General features: G+C 43.7%; 3 protein-coding genes across 4 annotated transcripts; all 3 read left to right on the forward strand.

Moving 5' to 3' along the window:
- On the forward strand, positions 2,285–11,555 carry LOC8073853 (monodehydroascorbate reductase 4, peroxisomal). Of its 2 annotated transcripts, XM_021459817.1 has the most exons (13): positions 2,285–2,622; positions 3,483–3,534; positions 3,718–3,798; positions 3,990–4,108; positions 4,253–4,472; positions 4,587–4,705; positions 6,078–6,630; positions 8,678–8,755; positions 9,054–9,134; positions 9,450–9,568; positions 9,700–9,919; positions 10,065–10,180; positions 10,486–11,400. In XM_021459817.1, exons 1-13 carry the CDS (start codon positions 2,500–2,502, stop codon positions 11,245–11,247), a joined length of 2,643 nt encoding a protein of 880 aa, XP_021315492.1. In that variant the 5' UTR covers positions 2,285–2,499; the 3' UTR covers positions 11,248–11,400. The 2 variants fall into 2 exon arrangements, with proteins under 2 accessions (XP_021315492.1, XP_002452675.1); XM_002452630.2 differs by lacking the exons at positions 2,285–2,622; positions 3,483–3,534; positions 3,718–3,798; ... (2 more) ...; positions 4,587–4,705; positions 6,078–6,630 and adding an exon at positions 8,376–8,544 and having other exon boundaries at positions 8,704–8,755; positions 10,486–11,555.
- On the forward strand, positions 15,312–15,719 carry LOC8073854 (putative calcium-binding protein CML23). Its single transcript, XM_002452631.1, has one exon. It carries the CDS (start codon positions 15,312–15,314, stop codon positions 15,717–15,719), a length of 408 nt encoding a protein of 135 aa, XP_002452676.1.
- Positions 17,280–20,108, forward strand: LOC110434544 (lipase 3-like). Its single transcript, XM_021458764.1, has 4 exons — positions 17,280–18,103; positions 18,386–18,475; positions 18,902–18,969; positions 19,617–20,108. Exons 1-4 carry the CDS (start codon positions 17,393–17,395, stop codon positions 19,759–19,761), a joined length of 1,014 nt encoding a protein of 337 aa, XP_021314439.1. The 5' UTR covers positions 17,280–17,392; the 3' UTR covers positions 19,762–20,108.

Consider the following 27,229-nt stretch of genomic DNA (forward strand, 5'->3'; position numbering starts at 1 on the left):
ATAAGAACGAGGTTGCGGTGCTTTTCTCCTGAAGGATGTAGTAAGCCACGTCTATTGAGCTTGTCACTGATTTACTAATTAAAACAAGTCTAAAATTATTATATATACTTAGAATACTTAGTAAATTTTGAACCCGTGAATTTTGGAGTCCTAGTTCCGTCGCACCGCCTACACGGGTCCGAGGATGCCCCTGCTCTAGCTTAAGAATGGGGCGGTTCTTCTCTAGCCTAAGGCCTACTTTAGTTTCCAAAATTTTTTAAGATTTTTCATCACATCGAATTTTTTAATGCATGCATGGAGTATTAAAATATAGACGAAAACCAAAACTAATTGTATAGCTTGTCTGTAATTTACAAGATGAATCTTTTGAGCCTGGTTAGTCTATGATTGAACAATAATTATCAAATACAAACAAAAGTGTTACATTAGCCAAAGCCAAAAAAATTCACAAACTAAATAAGGCCTAACTTAATGAATTAAATAGACAGATTTAGACAAGAGAAAAACCACGAGTACCCATTTAGAGCGTCATATCCATCCTTGCTTTGGCCCACCCATGGTTCCACACCGCGGGCTAGTCATCTCGCCTAGGGTCAATATAAACTCACAAATTACATATTATTGTTTATCATATTTTTAAATTTGTTTGGCTATCTCATCTTACTCGCTGATCTTCTATTTAGGTACTCATTCTCTGTTTCGATTTAATAGGTGATTTGCGAGTTTAAGGACCAGTTGATATAGTTAAACAAGTTTGAAAATCTAAATAGATGTCTTGCAAGTTTAGGAATCGAGATGGTAGAAACTAATATGTTTAAGAACCTAAACAAATGACTTGTAAGTTTAGCGAACACGTTTGATGGCCACCAATAGACTTTACTTTTATTTTATTTATTTTTTGTTTTCGACGATCTTAGCTGCATTGTGTGAACATGAATATTAGAAAAATGTATGAGGTTAATTTTTCATGAGAAGCTAACTTATCATTCTCTCATTTTTAATAAATGTTTTATAGCTAACTCTTTTAACATTATTGAAGCTGCATAGACCTTTAGCAGATATGTTCGCACAAGGGAACAAAATAAGAAACGGGTAACAAAAATAGTAAAATGGAGCAATACTTTATAATGCAATAGTAATACGAGAATACAAATATCCTCGAAACATCGATGTTGTTGTTTATATAACGACATTCATAAAATAAGGGACATGATCATGTTCTACTCTTTCGGCTGCTAAGGTCCGACCACATAAACATAACCTAAATCCAAAAGAACCAAACATGGGAAAGAGAGAGAACTAATCCTTTATGTGTAACCACCTCGTTTCCTAAAAATCATTCTTAATGGCTATTTACCTATAGACGGTATTTAAACAGCCATTAAGAACATGTACAAAATTGATAATGGTTCCTGGTCCATGGTACATCATAGATCTATTAGCGCTGATAAAGTTTTCTTTCCTACTTAAAACATTCATAATAGTTCTTGGTTTATGGTACATCATAGATCCACTAGCGCTGCTAAAAAAGACGAGTCTTATGAGCATGTATAAAATTGATGGTGAGATACGAGATTAGTCGGCTTAGTATGTAGATGGCCAACTCGTACATGGCTCGTAGGCTAGCAAGTAGCAACACAAATAAGCCCTTATGGTTGATCAAACAGCTAGCCTTGATATTCAAATAGACCCTCAATCTTCGCATGGTTGAGGAAATGTATCGAAAACCAACCTATACAATGAAGCGTGTATAGTGTGTTGGTAAGGCTACTCGGTGGAGTCTCTGCTGCCTGCATTAGAGTCACTCTAGGCAGGTTTGCACCGGGGTTTTTTCTTTCTTTGATAGGACTCAAATATTAAACATATAACAAAATAACAACTCTGTTACTTTATAACTTGACAGATCATAGTTGTTATAGGTAGAGACTGTATAATGAATCATACTCTGGGTTTAGGGTTTTACTTAGATCTAGATTTGCTCGTGAATATTATTACAATAATATTAATATTTTTGGGCACAAGAATTAATGCAAAATGTTTTAGATCTTTGATTTGAAAATAAGTTTTTCAGATTCAAAAATAGACAGCAATATAATAAAATGGAACTAATGTTTTTTTATCACCTGTCCAAATCTTCCGTATGTGGCTTCCACATCCTTGTACGAAACTAATGGTAGTAATTGATGACAACAAATCTGCAAAAGGCCTTGCTTAGTTTACCTCAAAAACTAAAAACTTTTCAAAATTTGAAAAAGAGCCAAGAAAACCCACATCGATCACGACTCTGCATCGTGACTAGTGAGGCGAAGAGAGAGTGCCAAGAAACCAAAGCGAAGAAGATAACGGGGTGGGACCCGCAGGGCCGCAGCAAGAGCCAAGAGGAGGAGGAGAGAGGCAGCAAGGCAAAGGCAACGCGCCGTCATCTCCTGAGGTCAGAGACCTTCTCGAGTACTACAGTCATGGCCCGCCGCATCTAAGAGGCAGCAAGAAGGGGGGCGGATGGGGCGCGCGTTCGTGTACGTGATCCTGGGCGGCGGCGTGGCCGCGGGCTACGCCGTGCTCGAGTTCGCCCGCCGCGGAGGGTACTCTCGCGGAGAGCTCTGCATCATCTCCGAAGAGGCCGTACGCTCTGCTCCCTTTGCTTCATTTTTCTTTTCCCCATTTCTTTGAGTCTGGCATTTTTTTTTAGTATTCCCGTCTCCCTTCCTGCTAAAATTTCCACTGATAGGACCAGTGCCGGCAATACTTCGGGAGCTTGGATTCCTTGTTCTATTTTTCCTTTGAACTCTGATTAGGATAACTATCTACTTCAGATAGCATATATGTCTGGTGAAGTAGAGAGTAGAGACTGCGTAAGGAGGGGAAACAACCTTTGAACTGAACTGAAAAGGAGCAATTTGGGGAGTCATTGTTAATCTGCAGTTTTATAGTGAAATTTAATCGGCGAGGTATTAGTGCCAAAATCATTTGTACTCTCCAGGATTGGACCATCGCTTTTTCAATCCGGTCCGGTGGTCCGTGGTCTTGTACTCTTGTAGCCTCACATCACTGATGAATATCAAGCAACAGTGCCTGAATGATGTTCTTTTTAGACTATACGAAGGCTGACAAGCATGCAACCACTAAAAACAATGCTTTCTGGCCGGAGAAGGCATGTAATCCGAATTTTTAGGTGTGCATGCTATATGATGAACTATTCCAAGAGTACGAAAAAGGAGTTTTGGCATTTTCCATCCAACAATGCAATATATTAGGCTCTACATAATCTTTTGGCTACGACATACATGGTTTTTCTTTTATTTTTACTTGGTAGACAATACACAGTGTGCACTTTTCTGTTTTTGCAAAATCAGATGTGGAAACTTTGGTCATCGAGAACATGTTCTTTTGCTTGCAAAACTTACTTCAGAATCAGAACTATGTTCTATGATTTTGTTATTTGACAAGTGCTCTGCTAGTTACAATTTCTGTAATCTCGCCAGGTTGCTCCTTATGAACGTCCTGCACTAAGCAAAGGCTATTTACTCCCAGAAGGTAACGTCTCTTCGTTTTGAAGAATTACAATGTTCTGCTATTTTTTCCACAGCTAAAATAATTTTGGCTAAGGTTGCTCCATTTTTTTGGAGGCAAATGTTGGTCCTTTTGATTTTTGTAATGGTCTGGAGTCTGGACATTATTAATATCACTGACTGTTATTGGCCCCTGAGATACTTGCAGGTGCTGCTCGCCTTCCAGGATTTCATACTTGCGTTGGTGCTAATGATGAATTATTGACAACAAAATGGTACAAAGAACAAGGTAGTTTTTTTTTAATGTTCTTTACTGGATTCTATGATTAATTTCATGTATTGCAATTGGCAAATGCTATGGATGATGGGATATTTAAAGAATATCTTATTGTTCATAGTTGATGGAAATGATTCAGTGGATCGATCCATATGATCCTTTTAATCTATTATGTTTTTCTAACTTTTACTTTATTTGATTAGGCATTGAATTAGTTCTTGGAACAAAAGTAATTTCTGCTGATGTGAGGCGCAAGACATTGCTTACAGGCACTGGTGAAACTATCAGCTACAAAACTCTAATTATTGCGACAGGTGCTCGGGTATTGGATCTATTTGTACTTCTCTTTATTTTTTGCTCCAAATTCAATTCTTCATGAAACCTGCTATCCTTCATTAAGAAAAAATCTAGCACATGATGATCAGTTTATGTGTTTTTCTAAATCTCATCTCTTTACATAACATAGGCTTTGAAGCTACAAGAATTTGGAATACAAGGTTCAGATGCTTCAAACATATGTTATTTGCGCAACATCGATGATGCGGATAAGTTGGTGAGTGCGATGAAATCATGTCCTGGCGGAAATGCTGTTGTCATTGGTGGTGGCTACATTGGAATGGAGTGTGCAGCGGCATTGGTTACTAACAAGATAAGGGTCACCATGGTCTTCCCTGAGAAACACTGCAGTAAGCAGTTGCTTTCATCACCTAAGCAAAATTTCACTTATTTGTGTCAGGGCTTCGAACATGCTTTAATACCTCTCCTGCTGGTCTAATTATGAACTTGATTTGTTTCTGCAGTGGGTCGTCTATTTACACCAAAAATTGCAGAATTTTATGAAAACTACTACACCTCAAAAGGGGTCACCTTTGTTAAAGGAACTGTCCTTACATCCTTTGAAAAAGATACAACGGGGAAGGTGAGGTTTCATAATTCCATATCATGAAACTGGAACTGTTTTGAGATATATATTTCACAATTTTACATGTATTACCAAGTAATAAACTATAGTCGTATAACCAAGAGGTCCTGGTCCAGAAACCTCTTTTTCAGCAGTTCCTTTCCAGTGGTTGCTAGAGGTTTCTGCTAGTGCATATGGATAACTATTCAAGTCATACAATTTCATCTACCTAAAAGTTATTATAATAAAACAGAGCAAGAATTTACTATTTTCATTGATTGCTAGCAATAAACTAGGTTTCTGCTTTTTTCAAGAGATTTTCTCAAAATGTGTTATTAATTTGGTGTTAATCTCGTCTCTTGGATTCACCTGGACTCAGCCTGTATGTAATGGGGATAAACTATCTACATCTAGTTTTTGGCACCTTGGTATTCCTTGCTTAAATTGTGATAACACTGGAATATAAATGGTTTGTTTCTCAAATGGTATGCCGTGGCAATAATGGTAGCAATGAGCTTACCTGGATTCGTCAATCAGTGGCAGATCCAGGATTTGAATCTAGGGTATGTCTAGCAAAAATATCTCGCATTTGATATGGTATATAATCCAATACATAATTTGAACCCCGCGAGGGCCGAGTGCAAGCAACGAGCATCAGCTGGGGACAGATGATCTGGAAACAGAAGTACTTCTTTTTAAATTTAGACCTTCAAAATCTAATCTAACTAGTACTAGTAATTTGGCTCAAAATCTAGGGTAGGCCTGGGCCTATATGGCCTAAGGCTGGGTCCGCCCCTGTCATCAATTCCTGTCAATCTTTTTCTTACTGTATCAAACATATTTAGTCAATGAATGGTGAATGCCAACCATATTAGCTCTCCTATTTTAAAGCCTAGTACTCACAATCTGGCCAATTAGAATCCTCAAACAGTGTCAGAACTCAAGCCAGTGCCTATATTGTTGACATTGATAGTTAAATTAATAATTGGAAACAGTTCAATTTTCTCCCTCCGTCCTAAACCATTTTTTTGGGTCCAATCTAATAATCTACCCCTTGATAAAATTTTATGGGGCAATAGGTGACATCATAAATTTTGTTAGAAAAATAAGTATGAAAATTTATCATTATATTTTATATAAATTTTTGTATATGTAGGGCTAATTTATTATTAGATGCCTAATCTATCAAAAATAATTATGAAAAATTTGTGATGTATTTTTCTAACATAAGTTATGATGTTACCTATCACCCCAGAAAATTTGAAGTTAAAACTCGTATGTGGAGAGACAAAAAAGAAAAATCTTGTTAAGGGGTAGATTATTAGATTGGACCTTTTTTTCCTTAAAAAAACTGGACTTTTTTCATAATAATATTTCCATGTATGCACAGGTGACTGCAGTAATCCTCAAAGATGGTAGACACCTTCCTGCTGATATGGTAGTAGTTGGTATTGGCATCCGTGCAAACACTAGTCTTTTTGAAGGTCAGCTGATGATGGAGAATGGTGGGATAAAGGTAAATGGACAGTTGCAGACAAGTGACAGCTCTGTATATGCTGTTGGCGATGTGGCTGCATTCCCGATCAAGCTTTTTGATGGTGATATCCGACGGCTTGAGCATGTGGATTCAGCTCGTAGAACTGCTAGACATGCTGTTGCCTCCATCTTGGAGCCTTCAAAAAACAAGGACATTGATTACCTTCCATTCTTCTACTCCAGAGTGTTCACATTGTCCTGGCAATTCTACGGGGATAATGTTGGGGAAGTGGTCCACTTTGGAGACTTCACAAGCAGCAGCCCGAGGTTTGGTGCATATTGGGTCAACAAAGGCAGAATTGCGGGTGCATTTCTTGAAGGCGGAAGTCGGGAGGAGTACGAGGCCATATCGATTGCTGTTCGGCGGAAAGCTATGGTCACAAACATGGGTGAACTTGAGAAACAAGGCCTGGCGCTTGCCATTCAGGAGAGCCAGAAGGAGGTGCCTGACAGTGGGCTTGCCATTGTTGGAAAACCTACTTACACGTGGCATGCCACAGCTGGCGTTGTAGCAGCAGTGTCAATCGCTGCAATTGGTTATTGGTATGGCAGGAAGCGCCGCAGGTGGTGAGGATTTGGGGCAATTTCCTTTGGTCTGCCGTGCCGACCTGCTAGTGGAATGTCTGGGATGAGTTCTATTGGCTGTTAATTGAAGCAAAGTTGTATACCACATGTATGAAAGTATAGTCTGTGGCAAATGTATACAGAAACACAGATGCCTTCATGTATTATCTAGTGAAACCAAAGGCTGCTTCTAACTCAGTGGCCCTCTTGTTGTAAAACTGCAACTCTTTCCTGAATGAGATCCATAATTTTGTGGCATTGATGGTTACTGTTCTTAACTATCTCAGTTTATCAAAAGCTTTTATAAGTCCATGTAATCAGTGAAGAAGCGAACTAAGAATGGCAATGTGTATGTAGAAGTCTATGTAATCAGCCAAAGCAGATGTTATGGTGTGTTTGGTTTGTGAAGTCAACCCATGTTTCATGAGATAATGCATCATGAGTTTATCCTATAAATTTTGGTGAAATCAATTCATTCCTCATGTATATAATAATTATTAGCTTGTGAGGAATGAAGTGACGATGGATCACCTAATTCCATTCCACGGACCAAATACAAAAAGCAAGGAGTGAGAAGATGGACCACCTCACTCCTCAAACCAAACACACCATTAGTGTCCAAACTTGGATGCTTGTGTACTCTCCATTGCATTGTCGACATTCTGAAAATGACAAATGGCATCCATCTGTGGCAGTAAAGAAGCCAAGAACAAAAGCGCCAAGACGGTGAACCTAACTTGAGAAGAATCACAAAGATATTTCCTTGGAAAGAATGGCGCCAAGACAGAGAGCGGTTGAAAGAGAGCGAAGGAACCAGATGGGCCGCGTGGGGAAAGTTACTTTTGCCCTTAAGGGCATGTGCTCGCACTCTCTGTACCACTGGATTCACATTGAGAAGTGTGTAAACACACATCTCAATGCGAATATGCTTTAAGATGTGTGTTTGCACACTTCTCAATGCGAATCCAGTGATGGAGAGAGTGGGAGCATATGCCCTTGAGGGAAAAAAAAACTGTGTTGGGGCCGCGTGTTCACGTTCACCTACGTTATGGCGTGGCCGCGGGCTACGCCGCGCCTGGCGAGCTGTTGAAGCATGCAAACCGCGACTCTATTTCTGCGATTTTAATCTGTTGACTCGGGGTCGTCAGTTATAAATTATAATGCTACACTACAATCAGTATGGTACTATAATGTTACATACTTACATACAACTTAGATTCTTGAATCTTGATACTAGCCACGCAATTTTGCCCAACAGATCCGCTGGTCCTTTCTTAGAATGGCATCGAACTGTGGCAAGCAAAGAAGCGAAGGATCAATATTTGTCTTCACCAAGAAGAATACCAATATTTCCCTTGTCGGCGAGGGAAAGAACGGCACCGATCGGGTCCACTGGTCCAACAGAACCGCAGAAGCGGGGAGGGAGGCGGGCAAGGCATTGTTTCCTGACAATGCCGGCCCATCTCTCTCTCGTCCTCGGAAGCCAAGAACCGCGCCGGCGGGGCCCAGTCAGGCCTGCTGTCACCATCGCGGTTCAGCTAGGCGGCTACTTTAAAGGTCACCCACCCCATGGAGGAAGACTGGAACAGGAAGAGAGAGCTGTTGGAAACGGCGCGAAGGAACCAAACCAAATGGGCCGCGCGTTCGCTTACGTGATACTAGGCGGCGGCGTGGCCGCGGGCTACGCGGCGCTCGAGTTCGTCCGCCTCCGCACTGACGGTGCCGCCGGCGAGCTCTGCATTATCTCCGACGAGGCCGTATGCTCCCTTCCTTCCTTGCCTGCCTTGCCACGCTCTGCCATTTGCTGTTCAATTGAGCATACATCATTCAGCACAAAGAAACGCTGTTTCTTGTTGCGCTGCGATTGCCATTTGCCTGTTGCCACCAACCATCTTATTCTCCCACCACTTTGGCAGGTTGCTCCTTATGAACGTCCTGCGCTAAGCAAAGGCTATTTGTTCCCAGAAGGTGCGTACGTTTTCAATCTCAGATCAAGGAGTGTTTGCTCTGAAGTCTAAACACGAATGTATGAATAACCGATGCGGCGGCTGATACCGATAGCAGTGCTACTGCTGACAGCGCTTGCTGATAGTGCGTCGTTCTACTAAGAGCTGTGCTAGCATGTCATGCTGTCCACATATAATGCTAGCACAGCTGACAGCGCTTGCTGATAGTGCGTCGTTCTACTAAGCGCTCAAGTGATTTGGGTATTGGAGATCTTGAATTATAATTTACACCGGAACTTTGGACTTTGTCACATTTGCAGGTGCTGCTCGCCTCCCAGCATTTCATACTTGCGTTGGTGCCAACGATCAGTTACTTACAGCAGATTGGTACAAAGAACATGGTATGCTCCGGTTAATGTTTAGTGTGCTATGTGTTATTTATGCTTTACACATTGGCAATCCCTATGTTTGGTTAGATCTCAACAGGAAATGACAACAGTCAGTTACTGACTATTCTTTAATTTGTGATAGATGGATCAGCAAGTCTGTTTTTTCCTCATCCGTACTTTGTTTTCGTTCAAAAAACATGTAGAGATGAGGGAAAAAACAGACTTGTTGATCCTCATCTGTACTTTGATCCGGTAATCAAGTCAACTTTTTTATATATCTAGTTCCTATTTCAGCATTATGGATGATATGCGTTACCATTTGGCTAGGTATTGAGCTTATTCTTGGAACGAAGGTAACTTCTGTTGATGTGCGCGGGAAAACATTGGATACTTCCACTGGGGAAACTATCAGCTATGCAACTCTTATTGTTGCAACGGGTGCTCAGGTATGTTGATATTCTATTTGTGGTTACCTATGCTTGTCCGTGCTATTTTTAACTTAACATGTATCCTTCCTAGTATGTGCAATTTTTTAATGGATGCTACAGCTTGTTGTTTTGGTCTTTTAAAATTGTAGGCCTTGAAACTGGAAGAAATTGGAGGGAACGGCTCAGATGCTGAGAACGTCTGTTATCTGCGCAATATTGAGGATGCAGATAAACTAGTCCGTGTAATGAGATCATGTCCTGGTGGCGATGCCGTTGTCATTGGTGGTGGATACATAGGAATGGAATGTGCAGCCGCTTTGGTTGCCAACAACATAAAAGTTACTATCGTCTTCCCTGGAAAACACTGCAGTACGTAGCTGAAGCTACTGTTTGGTGAACATCCTGCAAGTTTCAATACTAGGAGTTTAAGGCATTTGGGTGCACTGTAGTCTTTTTTTTTTTCTAAACGAGTTTAACAAATACCAAAATGTATGGTGTGACTTTTCCTTTGCAGTGGAAAATCTGTTTACACCAAAAATCGCTGAATTTTACGAGAACTACTATGCTTCAAAAGGAGTCACTTTTATCAAAGGAACTGTAGTTTCATCTTTGGAGATCTCATCTGGGAAGGTGAGTATCTGTTCATCCATTCCATGAAACTTTATGGTAGGTAATCTGAAGATCAGCTACATTCAGATTGCTAATAGAATGTAGCTCAATATCTCCCAGCAGTTTTTCACTGGCAATCTGAAGTTCTGAAACAGCTGACTGATATCTGCCAATAAATATGAACCACCATCAACTCTTCTTGTATTGAAAGTTCGAAGTGTATTTCCACCAATATGAGCATCTGAAATTTTCAGCAATACGGAAACTTAAGAAGTGTTGTGACGCAAAAAAAAAAAGGCTATGTTATTTTGTGTGTGCATGCACAGGTGACAACAGCAATCCTGCGAGACGGCAGGCGCCTACCAGCTGACATGGTCGTGGTCGGCATCGGCGCGCGCGCAAACACAGAGCTCTTCCAAGGCAAGCTTGCCATGGAGAAGCGCGGCATCAAGGTGAACGAGCAGATGCGGACGAGCGACGCCTCCGTGTACGCCGTGGGCGACGTGGCCGCGTTCCCCGTCAAGCTCCTGGGCGGCGAAGTCCGCCGGCTGGAGCACGTGGACTGCGCGCGCAGGACCGCGAGGCACGCCGTCGCGGCGGCTCTGGACCCCTCGGGCGCCACCGGGGACATCGACTACCTGCCCTTCTTCTACTCCAGGGTCTTCGCGCTGTCCTGGAGGTTCTACGGCGACAACGCCGGGGAGGCCGTACACTTCGGGGACTTGGGCTTCTCCGCTTCGTCTCCGTCCACGCCCAAGTTCGGCGCGATCTGGGTCAGCGCCGGCCGCATCGCCGGCGCGTTCCTGGAAGGTGGGAGTCCTGAGGAGTACGAGGCGATCGCGCACGCCGTGCGGCGCGGGACGGCCGTCCCGGACGTGGCCGTGCTCGCGCGGCAGGGCCTCGCGTTCATTGTTCGCGAGGGCCGGAGCGGAGCTGCGCGGTCGCGTTCGGGTGGGCTTTGTGGCTGCGGGAACACGCCTAGCTACGCGTGGCACGCCACCGTCGGCGTGGCCGCAGCCGTGTCCATCGCGGCGTTCGCGTACTGGTATGGCTGGAAGGCGCCCTACCTGGCGAAGCGCGACTCGTGAACAAGGCAGCAGCCTGGTTCGTGGACCAAGAAGACAACAACTGTACATCAATCAATCGATTAGATCTATTATCATCACATTTAGATGTATAAAAGTTACTTATAAGATTAACTGCAACAATAAAAAAAACGTACGCCGAGCATCTCCAAGATTTCCAAAATCCAACCTGAATCTGTTTCTTTGGTAAGATTGAAAAAAAAATGCTCTCCAACAAATCACTGTCTCGAGCTCTCAATCTTTTCGCATTTAGAAAAATGTGCACTTATACACGTATCCATCGACCAATCTCGATGTAGAAGGACGTGGGAAATTATAAGTAGGACAAGGTTCCCAGTACAAATATACAAGATAGAATGAAATATAAAAGTGGCTAGAGTACCTTATATATAGTTTGGGATTCTTGATACACAATTTGTTTTATACTTCCTCTGTCGTGTAATGTAGTGTCTTTTAAAAATTTTAAGACAAATTAAGAGAGAACATAAAAGACACATGTACTCTGGCTTTATTTTCTAATTAGACGCTATCATCAACTTAATTAATGGTGATTGGCTAATAATTAAAGAAATACTTAATGCAAAACCTCTAGATTGCATTATATTTGAAGATAAATTTTGAACATTAAAATGAACTATATTATAGGATGGATAGAGTATTTTAGAAGTGATAATTTGAAAGTTGTTGAGGAACCCAATAAATATGCTCCCAACTGTTTTTAGCCACTCGAAAAATAATTGATTTATCAATTGTTTTTTCTAGAAACTGCTAGAGATGCTCTTAGATTTTATAATTATATAATGACCTAGATTAAACAATGAGTTAATGACTAAAGGAAAAAATGTGTTGGATTTTATGATGATATAAAAGTTTAGTTTAAATCAAATTGTTTGTGTCTAATACAATTGCAAGATTAATCTATATCTATATCTATCTATCTATCCCTAATAATAAAGAGGCAAAATTTCAGCTATTTTTTTCGTCTGGGCCATTTTTCGTCTGGCCCATTCTTCAGCCCAGCTGTTCGGACCACTCCCACCATCCTCCTACAGCAACGTCGCTCACCCCATCCGCCTATGTTCTTTCTTGAAGCCAACCTGACCCCCTCGCTGCGCCGCTTCTCCGCCGGCCCCCGAGCCATGGCCTACCTTCGCCACGCGGCCACCCCTGGACAAGCCCCGGTTGCCCCCGGCCCGATGCGCCGGCCACGCCACCGCCTCGACACGCGCTGACTCTGCCATGACCGTCACACGAGCTTCCTCCTCTGGCCGCGTCTGCCATGGCCGGCCCCGAGCCCCAGGTCGTGCCCCTGCCCCATGCATCGAACCTGAAGCGTCGTGCCCCACGCCCCATGGCTCTGCGCCGGCTGCGCGCTCGCCGGCTGGCCCTTGGCCATCGGCCCCCTCTGGCCTCTGGTCCTCCCTATCCCAAGCTCCTAGCTCAAGTCCCTCGACCATCGTAAGGTGAGCCGCCGCGTTGGTCGTCATACGTGGCGTTGCCGGACACTTCATCCACACATCAAGTCAAAATTAAATCTCGAAGACACCAGTTCGGATCACAAAAGCCCAGAGTAAGTTCGACACGAACTCCTTCCACTATTTTTTCTGTTTATATAGATTTTGGTTGAAACTGAAATTAAAAGTTGCCATTGGGCAATCGTGATCTCGCAGGATTCGTTGGGGCATCGATTTTGGTTGAAACGGAAATTAAAAGTTGCCAATCAGGCATCCTGATCTTGCAGGATTCATAGGATCTCACGGTGCGCTCTGCTCCTCAAGGCGGCTGTGGCGAGCGGGCCGCAGCAAAGGTGCGCGTCAACGTCGCTGCTTGTTAGGGTGTCAGCCGACGGCTGCTACCTGCCTACCTCTGCTCCGATCCAGAGACCAGAGTCTAGAACTCTAGGCACAGACTATACTCCTATTGATGCTTTATCTTCAAAGGTGCAGACGACAGACCACCTACACTGCTCAACCTCCACGGCTTCAGAGTCCATACATGGCTACTGGTGAGTATTATGCCTTTGCTTCATCATCAAGCTCTAGCTATGCATTATGTCTTTTCTTGCACTACTGAGTATTTACTGGATCACTAATCACTAGAATGCATATGTACATACAACATAAACTATATTATGCCTATTTTTCATTTGTCTTCAGCTCATATTAATTAGGTGCCTTTATTTAATTACTGAAAAGTTGAGTGCTAAAACATTTACTTTCAGCACATATGCCTTTTCCTACATAGTATTTAATTACCAACAATATATGCCTTTTCCTGGGGAAATTAACTGGGAGATGTGATTACAGTTCAAAATATGCATAGTATGAGTACAATCAAGTAACTCAGTTGGTAGGTCCTAATTTCTAGATGGATAAACTTTGCTTTGATTCTCTTCTGATTTGCAGTTCCAGTGGCCATCCAATGATATGTCTCTGAAGGAATGTACATGGATAAAATTTATTTACTGCCTTTCCTTACAGGATTTGATTTCTTCATGCTTTACCGCAGTTTGGCAGAGACGACCACCAATCTAGGAGTAGGATTGCTTCACTTAGGCTCTGTAAACTTCTGCCCAAGTGTGGGTCCGATATGGGTGAGAGCAAGGAGCTGTATTCGGGATAGAGAATTTCTTTTTGTTGTTTGAGATTTTGCCGCAAGCATCAATTTTGGAAAAAATGCTTACAGTTATCACTGTGGACTTCTACATAAAAGCATACAACCTACACGAAACAAAAAAGAAAAAGTCTGACTTCTAGATTTACCATTGTTTAATATGCGATTATGGAATATACACTTAGACCTTCAATATTGTTTCCTTATAAGATATTTTGTGAACTATATCTGCTTCTTGCATTCTAGGAAGAACAGAGCTAATTGAGCAATTGGCAAAGAGCAAGATGTTTATACTAACATGTCGAATATAACCATGGTGTCCTCTTTGTCAAATATAAGTCATTGTATCCTCTTTGTCAGAAAGTTGTTGCTTTAGTTGAAACTGTATCCATGGTGTTATAGCATCAATCTTGAACTCTATATTCATGGCATACATATGAAAAGGCTGAACAAGTGCAGCCATCCAATTGGAAAGAGGTGCATCCAACAAGTGGTAAGGACATTGTTTATCAAACCAAATTACTTTTGTTTATTTTATTTTTAATATATTAATTAAAATGATACCGGTTCTGCATCAGATAAGAAAAGCCTACTCAGATATCAGCTCTGGACTTCTATGTTCTTGTACATTCCTCAAAATCAATTTACTTAAAAAGGGTCGCTAAAATGAGTTGTTTTATTAACACAGGCGGCAGGAGCTCTGCCTTTCAATTAAAGCTAAATGAGTTACACACTGACATATTTCTGAATTCCATAATACCTAGATCACTTGGTGTGTTGGCTTTTGTTTCCATTAAGCTGAATACTTTGACATGTTGCAGAGATAATATTTTTTGCATCAGTAATGGTCACACTTGGCTCCCAAGTGCCGATTGAATCATGGTGCCAACTCATAGCTCAGGTACATTGTCTGTGGTTCAAATTTAGCGTAACACCTAATACTAATCTTCACTTGGTTGCTAATACTAAACAAGTGCAATGACCCAATAGGAGCACAGGAATTTCAAGTGCAAGCAAGAGCTCTGGATGATAGCCAAGCCAACAATTTTCAACTCTCTTGACTAAACAACCTCTAATTTTGCATGTCCACATCCTGCTTGAGTCTTTAGTTTTTTATAAATAATTGACATTAGTCATAAGTCAAATTCACATGAGTTTTTAGGCAAATAATAAGAATTTAATCTCCCGTTGCAACGCACGGGCATGTTTTGCTAGTATATCTAAAGAGGTAAAATTTCAGCCTCAAATTTGGTCTGGTGTTTTTTTCGTCTGTCCTTTCCTAACCGACAGCGACGGTCACGCTGATAGAGAAGAAAAATACGACTTAGGCTCGTGGTTAAGCCCATCCGACTCCGACAAGACTATAAATCCTGACGCATATGATCTCTCAGTCAGTCACTAAGCGCGATTGATTTGCCGATCAAACTGGTCAAGAGCCCAACCAAATAGAAACAATGCTGGCTTCGTTCGGCCACGACGGCGACGGCGAGGTCTCGGCGGCGTCTAAGCTGTGGGGGCTCTGCCTCTGCATGCGGACACGTCGAACGAGGACATGGGTGCACTCAGCGGCGAACACTGGCGGCGACGGCGGGCCGCTGGACGAGGAGGATGAGCTGGCGGGGGAGCAGGCGGAAGCCGCCGGAGAGGAGGACGACGACGAGCGCACGTGGCTGCGGGAGACGTTCGGGATGTACGAGATGGAGGGCACCGGGTGCATCACGCCGCTTAGCCTGAAGCTGGTGCTGGCTAGGCTCGGCGCGCGCCGGAACATCGCCGAGTGCCAGGCCATCATCTGTCGTTTCGACATGGATAGCGACGGCGTGGTCAGCTTCAACGAGTTCAGGACCATGATGACGGTCTAGCTCATTACTCGTGATGACGGGCCAGCGTTGCCACAAGCACGATGGGCCAATGGGGCCAGGATGGGCTGCTTGGTCCAGAAGCTGTCTAGGAGGCCGTGATCCAAACATGTCATTTATTTAGGCCCTGTTTGGTTTTTAGTTAAGTTCCAAACACATTGACTAAAACAAACTAAAATAGTTTAGTTCCCTTGGTCACCCAAAAATAGGTAAAATAATTTTAGTTAGCTAAAATTTAGCAAGGGAACCAATTTTGTTTGTCAACACAAACCTGTCAACGCGAACCTGGTGATCATCAAGTTGCGATACGAATTCAGCATGGGCAAAAACTCAAACATCATCATCGGCAGGCACCCTCTTAATGCAGTATTAATTACAAAAAATGTTTTTGTTAAAATCTAAATCAATCAATAGTACATGAACTAAATCTTGATCAGTTTGTTGTAGTTTGTTGTCTAATCCAGTCTAAATAATTTTATTTCTAGAATCATCGATGATGACTGTCATGTAAAAAAATCAAGAGAGGTCTCTCATCATAATCATCAACGCACAAACTAATTCTTGGGACGTCGGCAAATAACTCTTTGCAGACTATAGTTAAACATTATATGAGTCCTAAAAAAAGTCAGCTCGATTGATTTAGACACGTTGACAAATAGTCTAATTTTTTTTGTGTCTTGAAACATGACACCAAAAGAAACACTCAAGGTTATATTTTAATTTGATACAAATTTAATAAGATATTATTATATTAATGACAACACTAAGTTATATTATGGATACATAGTCATCGTAAAAATAAATTACAAATTTCAAGTTTTATATAAAGGATAATTTATAAATAGAATTATATCATTACCATGGTCCCGTCCTATTAAGGTTTCAAAGTTTTATTTTTCTCCCGTTGCAACGCACGGGCATGTTTTGCTAGTCAATACAAATACACAATATGAGAGTAATGGGAAAATAAAAAATAATCTAAAAATCATTCGATATTATGATAGTCTGATGGCTTGAATTGACCAAAGAGTTCATGTAGTATATATATTCGTTTTACGTGGACCACCATTGTTAGTTTACAAACAAACTGATGTCAATAACATTAACTGTCACGGTCTCGTAAACCTTCTTTCGGATCATATCACACAGTACAACTGCCTCTTTTAATAAAGTTTTATAAAGTACAACTACGTAAGAGACTCGTCAAGTCAAGAATTCGAGGAACATGACTGAACCATCAATGTCCCAATTGTGTATGGGTTGATGCCCGATGGGCAGGGGAGCCAGCGCCACAGTAGGATCGGTTGGTTGCACCAATCCAAGCTACCGCACGCATGTGTGCAGTCCGGTAGATCACTGAACCCGCCTGCTTCAACTTGTCCCCACTCCACTCTCTCGCTGCCACTGGGCCCCGCCTCCCCCCGCCACCCAAACCCCACCCTCCCGCCGGCTCGCGCGCGTCCGTCGCCATCGCCGGTCGTTACACCGCTCCTCGTCGTTGCACTTGCGCAGCCCATGCGGCCACACGCCGATCGACCCCTGCTCCGGTACGGCAGTGCGCCTCCCTATTAATACGGGCCCGGCCGCCGCGAACGCTTGAGCAACAGCGAGCTGCCACGCACCGACCATCACGCAGCGGCGCGCGATCGACCGAGCTCATCCAGCCTCCAGCAAAGATGGTGAACTTCATCGAGGCGCAGAAGCCGCTGCTGTCACGGCTGATGAAGATGGCCGGGCTCCGCCCCATCGAGGTGGAGCTGGAGCCTGGCACGACCATGCACGTGTGGGCGCCCAAGCACCACGTCGGCAAGAAGGGCACCACCATCAGCCCGCTCGAGCCTACCGCCGCCGCCGCCGACGCCGACGCCAAGAAGAAGAAGAAGACGACGACGAAGAAGAGGAGCCCGGAGTCGAGGCCCAACGTGGTGCTGATCCACGGCTTCGCCGCCGAGGGCAACGTGACGTGGCAGTTCAACTTCGGCGTGCTGGTGTCGCGCTACAACCTGTACATCCCGGACCTGATGTTCTTCGGCAAGTCCACGACGTCGAGCGCGGACCGGTCCCCGGACTTCCAGGCGGCGTGCGTGGCCGGGGCGCTGGCGCGGCTGGGCGTGGCGCACTGCGACGTCGTCGGCTTCAGCTACGGCGGCATGGTGGCGTTCAAGCTGGCCGAGGCGCGGCCGGACCTGGTGAGGTCGCTGTGCGTGTCCGGGTCCGTGGTGGCCATGACGGACGCCGTGAACAGGGAGACCATGGAGCGGTTGGGGGCGGGTTCGTCGGCCGAGCTGCTCATGCCCGACACGCTCAAGGGGCTCAAGGCGCTTCTCTCCGTCTCCATGTACAAGAAGATGTGGTTTCCCGACAGGTTCTACAAGGACTACCTCAAGGTGATTTTACATTTTAGCCGTTTGTGTTGTTGTTACACTAGTACTCTAGCAGCAGCACTGTTTATTTCCACATATAGGTCAAGAATAAGTAAATAAAAGTAGATAAATATGAGAAATAATGATGATACTGAATAGAGATTTGTTCCCCCAAAATTTGTCAACATAGAGTTCGCGTGACTTTTCTGAAATGTAGTCACATTGCTTTGGCTGTTCTCTTCATTCAGTGATTGTTATTGGGTTTTGATTTTGCTGATGTTTATGCTTGTGTTTGGTGGTGAGCAGGTAATGTTCACCAACAGGAAGGAAAGGATGGAGCTGTTGCAGGGGCTGATAACTAGCAACATGGACGCCAAGATCCCAGTATTCCAACAGGTACCGCCTTAATTTCCTACAAAATCAAACCAACCCACAGCTGTTTGATTTGTTGTTCACCAACTTAGAAAAGTACAAGATCCACGTCACTCAGCTGACAGCTTAGAGCTAAGTTAGCTGACTGACGAAAGTGACCGGCAGAGTGCAGACACATCCAAAGAGCTCTGTGTGTGTCCTGGACTGTTCGGATACTTGTTTTTTTCTGGTGGAGGATCCGACCAACTACTAATATTTCCTTGATCCAATGGCCATGCCCTAGATCCACTAGATTTGAGGGCCCATACTCATTACGAATTGGTCAAAGCCCTGATGGTCTCTGAGCTGGTTGGGCCTGACGGACCTAGCCTAGACAAGGCCACCTGAGCTTTTGGAGAAGGAAAAGAAACAAAAGCCCAAAAGTGAAACGAATTCTCACCGTGGTTGCAGAAAATAATGCTGCTGTGGGGCGAGGAGGACAAGATCTTCAACATCGAGCTCGCCAAGAAGATGAAAGAGTAAGCACTCTTCCCCGCTTTGCCTTTGCCGCTGCCAATCCAAATTTGCCAAATTCTACCACATATTCCTGGCGCTAATTAACCATGAGCGATCCAAATTCAAGATGGCAATGGGTACCCGAAACCCGAGTACCCGACGGGTTTTACCCGATAAGGACGCGGGTATGGAATGGATTTTGTACCCGCGGGTACGTTATTGGGCGAAATCCTTTACCCATCGGGTATAGCGGGTACGGGTGTGGAATAGTAGTACCCATACCCGCGTACCCGTGGGTAAGAAATACCTGCAAAATGAGTAAGCAACCTAAGCAATTTAGCCCATATAGCCCATGAACTGATTGGCTGAACGTGTGAAGTGTTGAGCGGCTGGTGTGCTACTAGTGCTGCTATTAATTTGCTGGAAGTTGTTATGTTTAATTTTCTAGAAGTTGTGATATTTAACTTGCTGGAAGTTATTATATTTCTGTTGAACTCGGGTATATTTTCGGGTACGGAATGAATTTCTTACCCGTCTGCTTTCGCGGGTAACCCGATGGAATAGGTTTTGATCTGGCGGGTGCGGGTACGGGTGGCCAGTACCCATCGGATACGTACCCGTTGCCATTCCTAATCCAAATTTGCCAAATCCTACCACATATATATTGCAGGCAGCTGGGCGACAACTGCTTCCTGTACGGCATCCGCAAGGCCGGCCACCTGCTCCACGTCGAGCGGCCGTGCGCCTACAACCGCCAGCTCCAGAGGTGGTTCGCCTACGTCAACTCCACGGCTGCCGGAGACCAGGCCAGCTGATGGATCGATACAACTACACGCAAGCGCCCTGCTCCTCATGCCCGTTTCATCAGTTGATAATATATGGCGTGACCGGTCCTTTCTCCATGCACCTGTGTATTGCCGTGTTGTGTTATTCATGTCAGTTGTTGTTCCGAAGAAAGAAGACGTAGGTAGCCAACACGCTGTGTGTAGCTAGTGTGTGCTGAGCTGGCCATGGTGCATGGTTCGATCAGTACGTGTACTTCAAGTGTAGACCTCGGTCTCGTCGTACGTGTGGACTCATTCGTTTGGATTAAATTCTTTGTATAAGACAACAATACATGCAGTATGATGAATGAGTGTAATGTACACAATACTGCGTACAACTTGGGCCTTGTTTAGTTTGCAAAAACTTTTGGTTCGGATACTGTAGTATTTTCGTTTTTATTTGACAAACATTGTCCAATCATAGAGTAATTAAACTCAAAAGATTCATCTCGCGGTTTACAGGCAAACTATGTAATTAGCTTTTATTTTTATCTATATTTAATGTTTCATGCATGTGCCGCAAGATTCGACATGACGGAGAATCTTGAAAAATTTTTAGGTTTTTTTGGTTGAACTGAACAAGGCCTTGGTCCGATTCTTGAGTAAGTCCGTCCAAAGTCCAGAACCCACGTGAGGGCTGCAGGCTGCTTGAGTGTCCACAGCCAGCACAGTCGTCTGACGTCCGTCCGGCCGGGTCCAACAGGTGCGATTCGATTCGAGTCCGTGCCGTGATGGTTCCCCCCTGCGGCCCTGCAAAAGTCCCCTCAGTCTCAGTGCGCGCGTGAGTGGCCACCACGACGACGTCCGGATGGAGCAAACCGGATGTCACGTCGCCGATCGGCCACCCAGGGCCCGTGTACGACGAGCGTGGACTGTAGTGTAGTGTAGCTCCCTGGACATGCACCAACGCGCGGAAAGGGCAAGGGAAACAGTGGCCGGCCCGGCCACCGTGGAGGACTGGAGATTCTGCTGCCGTCCGGGGCGGCCAGGACCGGGCAGCTTTTCCAATTCCACATGGATCCGTCCCGTGCATCACTGTTCGTTCCGCCGTGCACCTCCGCCCCATTCCACTCCACCCCCGGTCAGCCGGTGCCGGTGTGGCGATGGGTTTCGTCGTCGGACGGGCGGGCGGGCCGGGGTTGCCCGAGAGAAACCGGCAACTTGTCCTGGATGTGTTCGGCGAAAGTACAGGGCACCCTTTATGTCCGGTCCAGTCAATACGCCGCGCGAGGGCGCGACGAGACCCAGCGGATCGCCGTCCGGCCCGATCCTGGATCGTTTGTTTGACTAGCGGTGATCGGCGCTGGGCGTTTGCGTCTGCGTAGTTGCTTTGCGTGCATGGACCACCGCAGGCGCATCGCATGCACGCAGAGCGCCATCATGTGGGCGCGTCGACCGTCGGGTCGCCCCAGCCAGCGTGCTGGAGGTACGTGCTCCTCCCTGCTGGTCAGCCGGTGGTGCGTGTGATTACTAGCGTGGCGTGGCGCGGCCTGGCCGGTGGCCGGTGGCCTCTGTACATGCATGCATGCATGCATGTCTGGATGTCTCTGCTCCGCGGCGGCAGTCAGCTGATGAGCCGCCCGCACGCTGGTTGGCCGCCGGTCGGCCCCGTGCGGCGCGCGAGCGCGCACGTACAGTACATCTGAGTATCTGACGGCACGCCATCGACGCGTCTCGCGCCGGGTCTGGGAGCTGCTGGGCACGGGCGCACGGCTCTGCATTTCACAGCGCTTTGGCGCCTCCTTTCAAAGTTGAATTCACGCGCATTTTGCGCGACTGGAACTCTCGCCCGCGCGGCCCCGTGCACGTACACATACGTACGTATTATACTCTCCACCAGCTACTTGTCTCGATCGTACAGTACAGTCGTACGTACGAAATTCATGTGCACGTGATCGTGGCGCGCACGTACATCATGCGTGCACGGGTCGAATCACAGAAGCGTGACGGACAAGTCTTTGGTCGGCGTTCCACAAACCAGCAGCACCGTGGACTACTGCGGTCGATGGGAGTTTCAACGTTTGTTGTCCGACGTACTGTACGTGCGTACGCCGGCGCGGTGTGGCGGTGCATGCCGCACGCTTGACGTGCGTCGTCGCTCATCCAGTCATTAGTCGTTGGAGTGGAGACTGCTCGAGGAAGCGGAAACTACCACTCGGCGTATCAGTGTCTGATGCAGTGGTCTCTGCTCAATAAATGAGCTGCGAGCTGGCCATACTGGTGACAAGTCACGCGTTCTCTAGATCGTGCCATACTGGTCCTAGGCCTTGTTTAGTTCCAAAATTTTTTGAAAATAGACACTGTAGCACTTTCGTTTGTATTTGACAAATATTGTCCAATCATGGACTAACTAGACTTAAAAGATTCGTCTTGTCAATTCCGACCAAACCGTGTAATTAGTTTTTATTTTCATCTATATTTAATACTTTATACATGCGTCTAAATATTCGATGTGACGTGGAATCTGAAAAATTTTGCAAAATTTTTCAGGAAGTAAACAAGGCCCTTTGAGAGTTAGTATATAGCTCCAACCTCAACCAAATGGTCGTAGTATATGGTATATCTGTGTATGACCGGCGGTTCCAATTCCGCAAACCGGGAGATGCATCACAAATCTTTTGCGTGGTTGAGAGAAAAAATTAAGTGTAAATTAAGGATAATGGGGTCTATTTAAGTTTTTTTAAAGGTTCCAAAAAGAAAAGAATCACGGATCGTGATTCACTAGCCTACTCCTAGACATGCAAGTCATAGTTTTTCAAATCATCATCATCATCTCAGTTCTTGATGATGTTGTTGTAACTCTACATTTTAGATATACTTTCTTTTTACATAATAGATAAATCTTACAATTTATCATCTAATTTTAACAAGTCTATTGGACTTACTCTTACTTTCTTCGATTAAGTCTCTTGAGTATGAAAGCACCCATTTTGGTACGATTTCTAAGTGGCAATTTGGTGTCATAGAGTTATATTTTGACTATTTATTAGTTCATGTTACATTGTATATGGTTATAAAATTATGAGTATATATGATTAAAAATATAACCATATCAAGTTTGTATTTTAATAGTTAAAAATTATTCATCAAATATTGTAAAGTTTAAATTTAGTATGTATGAATGTCTTATAAACTGGACCACAAGAAAATAACTAGCAAGGTGACCCGCATAAATAGTGCAGGTACCCAACTTTTTGTCATGCGCAAAACAGAATAACTTATGGAGGAACATATATTGTTTGTTTGCATTTATTTTAATATAAATATTTATGTATTGATGTGAAAAGAGTATAGTTCTTTAACTTAGACTCGTAATATATATATTTTTTTGTTTTGAGAAATTGAGTTACACTGCCAGATTTCCCGGGTAAGTTTATTTTGCCTTTGAGGGCATATACCCTCACTCTCCCACCCATTGGATTCACTTTGAGAAATGTACAAACACATATCTCAATGCGAAACTGCTTTGAGATATGTGTTTGCACACTTACCAAATTTCCCCTAGAATTTAGAAGGAGATATATGCGAGCCAGCAACAATTTATACTAAGGGTGCATTTGGCAGCGAGAAATGTTTCAAATTTTCAATATAATCATTGTCAAATGCTATAAAGAGAAACATTTTGAGGTGAATCACACAGAATCGATTCTCGTAATTCTAGTTTTAATTTAAGAATCCAGCAATGAGCTAGACAAATGGTTCAATAAAGTGATTCCGATTTAGCAGAGAAATATTTCTAAAGATAATATAAAATCGAAATGTTCATAAGCGAATTCAGATCACTACCAAACACACCCTAAGTATATTTCTCATTTAGCGGATGCAGATGAACCCATGACAATGTAATTTCTACCAAGGTAAGTAGCCTTTGATTTTTCTCTTGTTGACTTTGATCCGCTATAAAGCCCAACTTCATCATAAATTCTATTTCTAATTTTCTAACAAAATGTTAACTTTGATTTTGGATCATATTTTTACCTTTATTCTAAGGATCTGTAATGACCTTTTTATTAGGACACCAAAAATGAAGAGAATGTTATATAAGAGAACTTTTGATCTTTCGGTGTTAAATAAGGAAATGATCTTAACTTTTGATTAGATTTTTTTCTCTAATTTGACGTAGCACGCTCTGCAAGGTGTGAGCCTGTGATTATGTGTGAGGTCTCTTCGCCACTCCTGTCTGTACCAAGTGACAAATGTGAAATCCATGTGTGCGTGAGGCCGGAGTACGCGGGGCCCGGGCAACAGGTGCCACACGCCCACACCTGCGAACGCATGCATGCACCGATGCACGTGTGCACGGTCGGCCGCAGAGACAGTCAGGCTAGCGATGGAGTTCAATTCAGGGTTGCACGTCAGACTGACGTTAATTCGTACGCCGGCGGCCGGCTGGTGAGCGTTCGTAGTACGGTACCAGCATGCATTCCGACTGGCCGGCTACATAGGCCTTACAGACACGCTATACTCTCACGCATAATTTCTCACTTTAATTATTTTCTAAATCATATTTTAAAAAGAATGTATTTATTTTAGTTTTATTAATAATTCTTCTTTTGGACACATCAAGATGAATGACATGATAAAATCACTCTATACCTTATATGCATTGGCACGGCACATATATCATATGAAAAGCTTACCATGTCATTTTCGTTGGTGTGTGGAAGCTCTATTTTACTACGACACCTAGACTTACAATTCTATATTAAAAAATCATATTATTTTTGTACGTTGAGGATAGAGATGTTTTTTATATGAAAAATCTACTGGCATCTATTAAAACTAACGAATGCTGGTTATAGGAAAAAAAAGGTCTACAACCTTTTAGTTTTAGTTTTTTATTTGAATTTGAAGTTGTGAAATTTCTTAGAAATTGGTACAATGTCTCGGCTGCATATGAAGCATGAATGTTATCTTGGAAAAAAAAATCATATTTTTACCTTATGGACTTCTTGGATAAAGATGAAATTCATATGGAAATTTTAGGTCTGGATAAGATCTACAATATTTCAATTTTGAAATTTTTTATTTGAACCAGTTAAGATGCTTACATGGTCGGCACAGATTTCCAGCAACATATACATTAGTCACATACTGGGCTACAGCTTATATACGGCCGGATTCAATGAGCTACTGCGAACAGGCATGCACGAGAACGAACGCACGCGTGCACGGGATCTTGCGTTTGACGTCGTGCCCGTGCTGTGGCGTACGTCGATGACGTAAAATCAAGAAGATACAAGATGATTCAAAATTTAAATTTATAAGAGGGCCAAAAAAATGAAATTTGTGGTTTTATTGAGTTCACCAAAGAATTGAATGCTACTTGCAGCTGGCCTCGATAGAAATTACATACCCATATGCCACTTTTTGTAGATAGGAGTGGAAAAAAAAGAAAGATGAGCGACATTTAATTTAAGCCAAATAACTGATGGATAGATGATAGTTGTGTGGAGTTCGTGCAACCGCTATTTGCGTGGATTGCTGGTTCGTCCTCTGAAATTTGGGATGGATCGTCCCAAAGAAAAGGTGAACTAGCCCATGCCACTTTGTGTTTCGTTGACAGCGAGCCAAGTTATGTCACTACACTACTACTCACACTCAAGGAATAGATTAGTATATATATTTCATCCCATCTCCGGTACAAAGACAGGCAGCTGAGCCAACCACATCCCTAAAACTAAAAGGGAGAGATGGTCCTAACCATCCCGCTTTATCCCTGAAGCTAAGCACATGCCCCGTTGGTTGGCTCCCAACTAAACCAAAGAATCAACTCCGGCCAATTACTTCAAAAGGAAAATGAATCAACTACACAAGGAATTTTCAACGTAGTAATTGTCTACTTGCATAGTGAATCGAACTAGCTAGACACACTGTGTGCAACGACACATGCTGATGATAATCTATCAAGAAGTTCTCTCTTTTTATTAACCAGTTATACTACAACATAAAGTGTTTTTGTCTTGAACACACACTGATCAAGAGATAAAAGACCCATGCCAAGTTACAATGTCAAGTTACAATGTCACTGCTACGACGGGTTTGTTTTTGCATATATTTCGCGCCATTTTAAATATACAGAACATTTAGTTACACAATAAAATATATACCCAAGACATTACTCCCTCCGGCATATCAAGATTCAACTTTAAAAACTTTGACCAGTAATTAGACTAATAATTTTTAACTATTATAATACATACTCTATATGATTAGACTTGTAAGGAATTATACTGCCCAATAATTGTAAGTTTATAAGCATAAATAATATAATATAATATAAAGTAAACAAATGTGATGAAACTATAGTTTAGGAGAACATGCCATTCTATCTTAAGCGAGATAAAATGAATTGGAGGGAGTAATAGTCAAGGACTCCGGCGTGAGATGAAGCAAACACGCTTGCCTGACACTGATAGCAAAACCCAGCCAGCCCACGCAGATAGCATCTAGCCATCTGCCTACACATAAAAACAGTCGAGCCAACATGGCTATCACTTTCAGTAAGCACGCTTAACAACACGATCGGCTTACCTTTCTCATATCATATCGCCATCTTTTTGTGACACACGCTGATGAGCATTGCTTTTTTCTTTCCTCTCCTCCTTGCTTTACAAACTACTAGCAGCTAGTAGTAATCACCTAGGATACCTAGCTGCCCTTCAAAGCCAAGCATTTGCAGCGTGTGCATGCCGTTGTAAAGCAGGGCTTTAGCCCCAGCTGGATGATGGCCTGGCCGGCCACCCTTCAAGTACGGTACCATGCATGGCTGCTGCACCGCCGGTTAGCGAGGACTGTGCAAATGCAATGGCAGCTTGCATGCCTTCCAAAACGGGTCCGTGCGTTGCGTCCAGCTAGCGCTACATGTTGCCCCGGCCGTCCACATGCTGATTGGCGTACTGGCGTGTGGCGACCTTTCTTGTCCTACGGCGGCACGGCAGGCAGGGATTGTGTTGGTGCAGTGCACGCCGCCAATGCCACACAGAGCTGCTGCAGGCCTGGGTTTGTACCTCGCTGGCTCAATTATTTCACCGATGCGCCTGGCTTGTTCTATAAAAATATTTAGAGGAGGCTTCTACTAGTTTAAAATAATTTCAGCCCATTCTTAAAAAACATCAATGATAAAAATTTGTAGAAGAGGCTAAGGGAGGGCTACGTGGGTTCTACGGCCGTAGGGGGGGCTGGAGCCCCACCGTTGGCTCCGTCGCTGACTATGGGTTGTGTCTTGTGTGTGTGCTTGGGCTGTTGGTGGGTGGGAGAGCCGGACACTCAAGTAGGGGCTTGTTTAGATGCAAAAAGTTTTTGGATTTTGACATTATAGCATTTTCGTTTTTATTTGACAAACATTGTCTAATTATGGAGTAACTAGGCTTAAAAGATTCGTCTCGTGATTTACAGATAAACTGTGCAATTAGTTTTTTTTATTTATATTTACTACTTCATGCATGTGCCGTAAGAT

This window comes from Sorghum bicolor, chromosome 4 (assembly GCF_000003195.3).
Source record: "Sorghum bicolor cultivar BTx623 chromosome 4, Sorghum_bicolor_NCBIv3, whole genome shotgun sequence".
In the NCBI taxonomy this organism is placed as follows: domain Eukaryota; kingdom Viridiplantae; phylum Streptophyta; class Magnoliopsida; order Poales; family Poaceae; genus Sorghum; species Sorghum bicolor.

Excerpts from the sequence above, each read along its gene's own strand:
- LOC8073853 (XM_021459817.1), top strand. The coding sequence starts at position 2,500 with ATGGGGCGCGCGTTCGTGTACGTGATCCTGGGCGGCGGCGTGGCCGCG. Across the intron at positions 4,473-4,586 it reads CTTCCCTGAGAAACACTGCA|TGGGTCGTCTATTTACACCA; the intron begins GTAAGCAGTTGC and ends TTGTTTCTGCAG. Across the intron at positions 9,569-9,699 it reads TTGTTGCAACGGGTGCTCAG|GCCTTGAAACTGGAAGAAAT; the intron begins GTATGTTGATAT and ends TTAAAATTGTAG.
- LOC8073854 (XM_002452631.1), top strand. The coding sequence starts at position 15,312 with ATGCTGGCTTCGTTCGGCCACGACGGCGACGGCGAGGTCTCGGCGGCG.
- LOC110434544 (XM_021458764.1), top strand. The coding sequence starts at position 17,393 with ATGGTGAACTTCATCGAGGCGCAGAAGCCGCTGCTGTCACGGCTGATG. Across the intron at positions 18,476-18,901 it reads AGATCCCAGTATTCCAACAG|AAAATAATGCTGCTGTGGGG; the intron begins GTACCGCCTTAA and ends CCGTGGTTGCAG. Across the intron at positions 18,970-19,616 it reads CTCGCCAAGAAGATGAAAGA|GCAGCTGGGCGACAACTGCT; the intron begins GTAAGCACTCTT and ends TATATATTGCAG.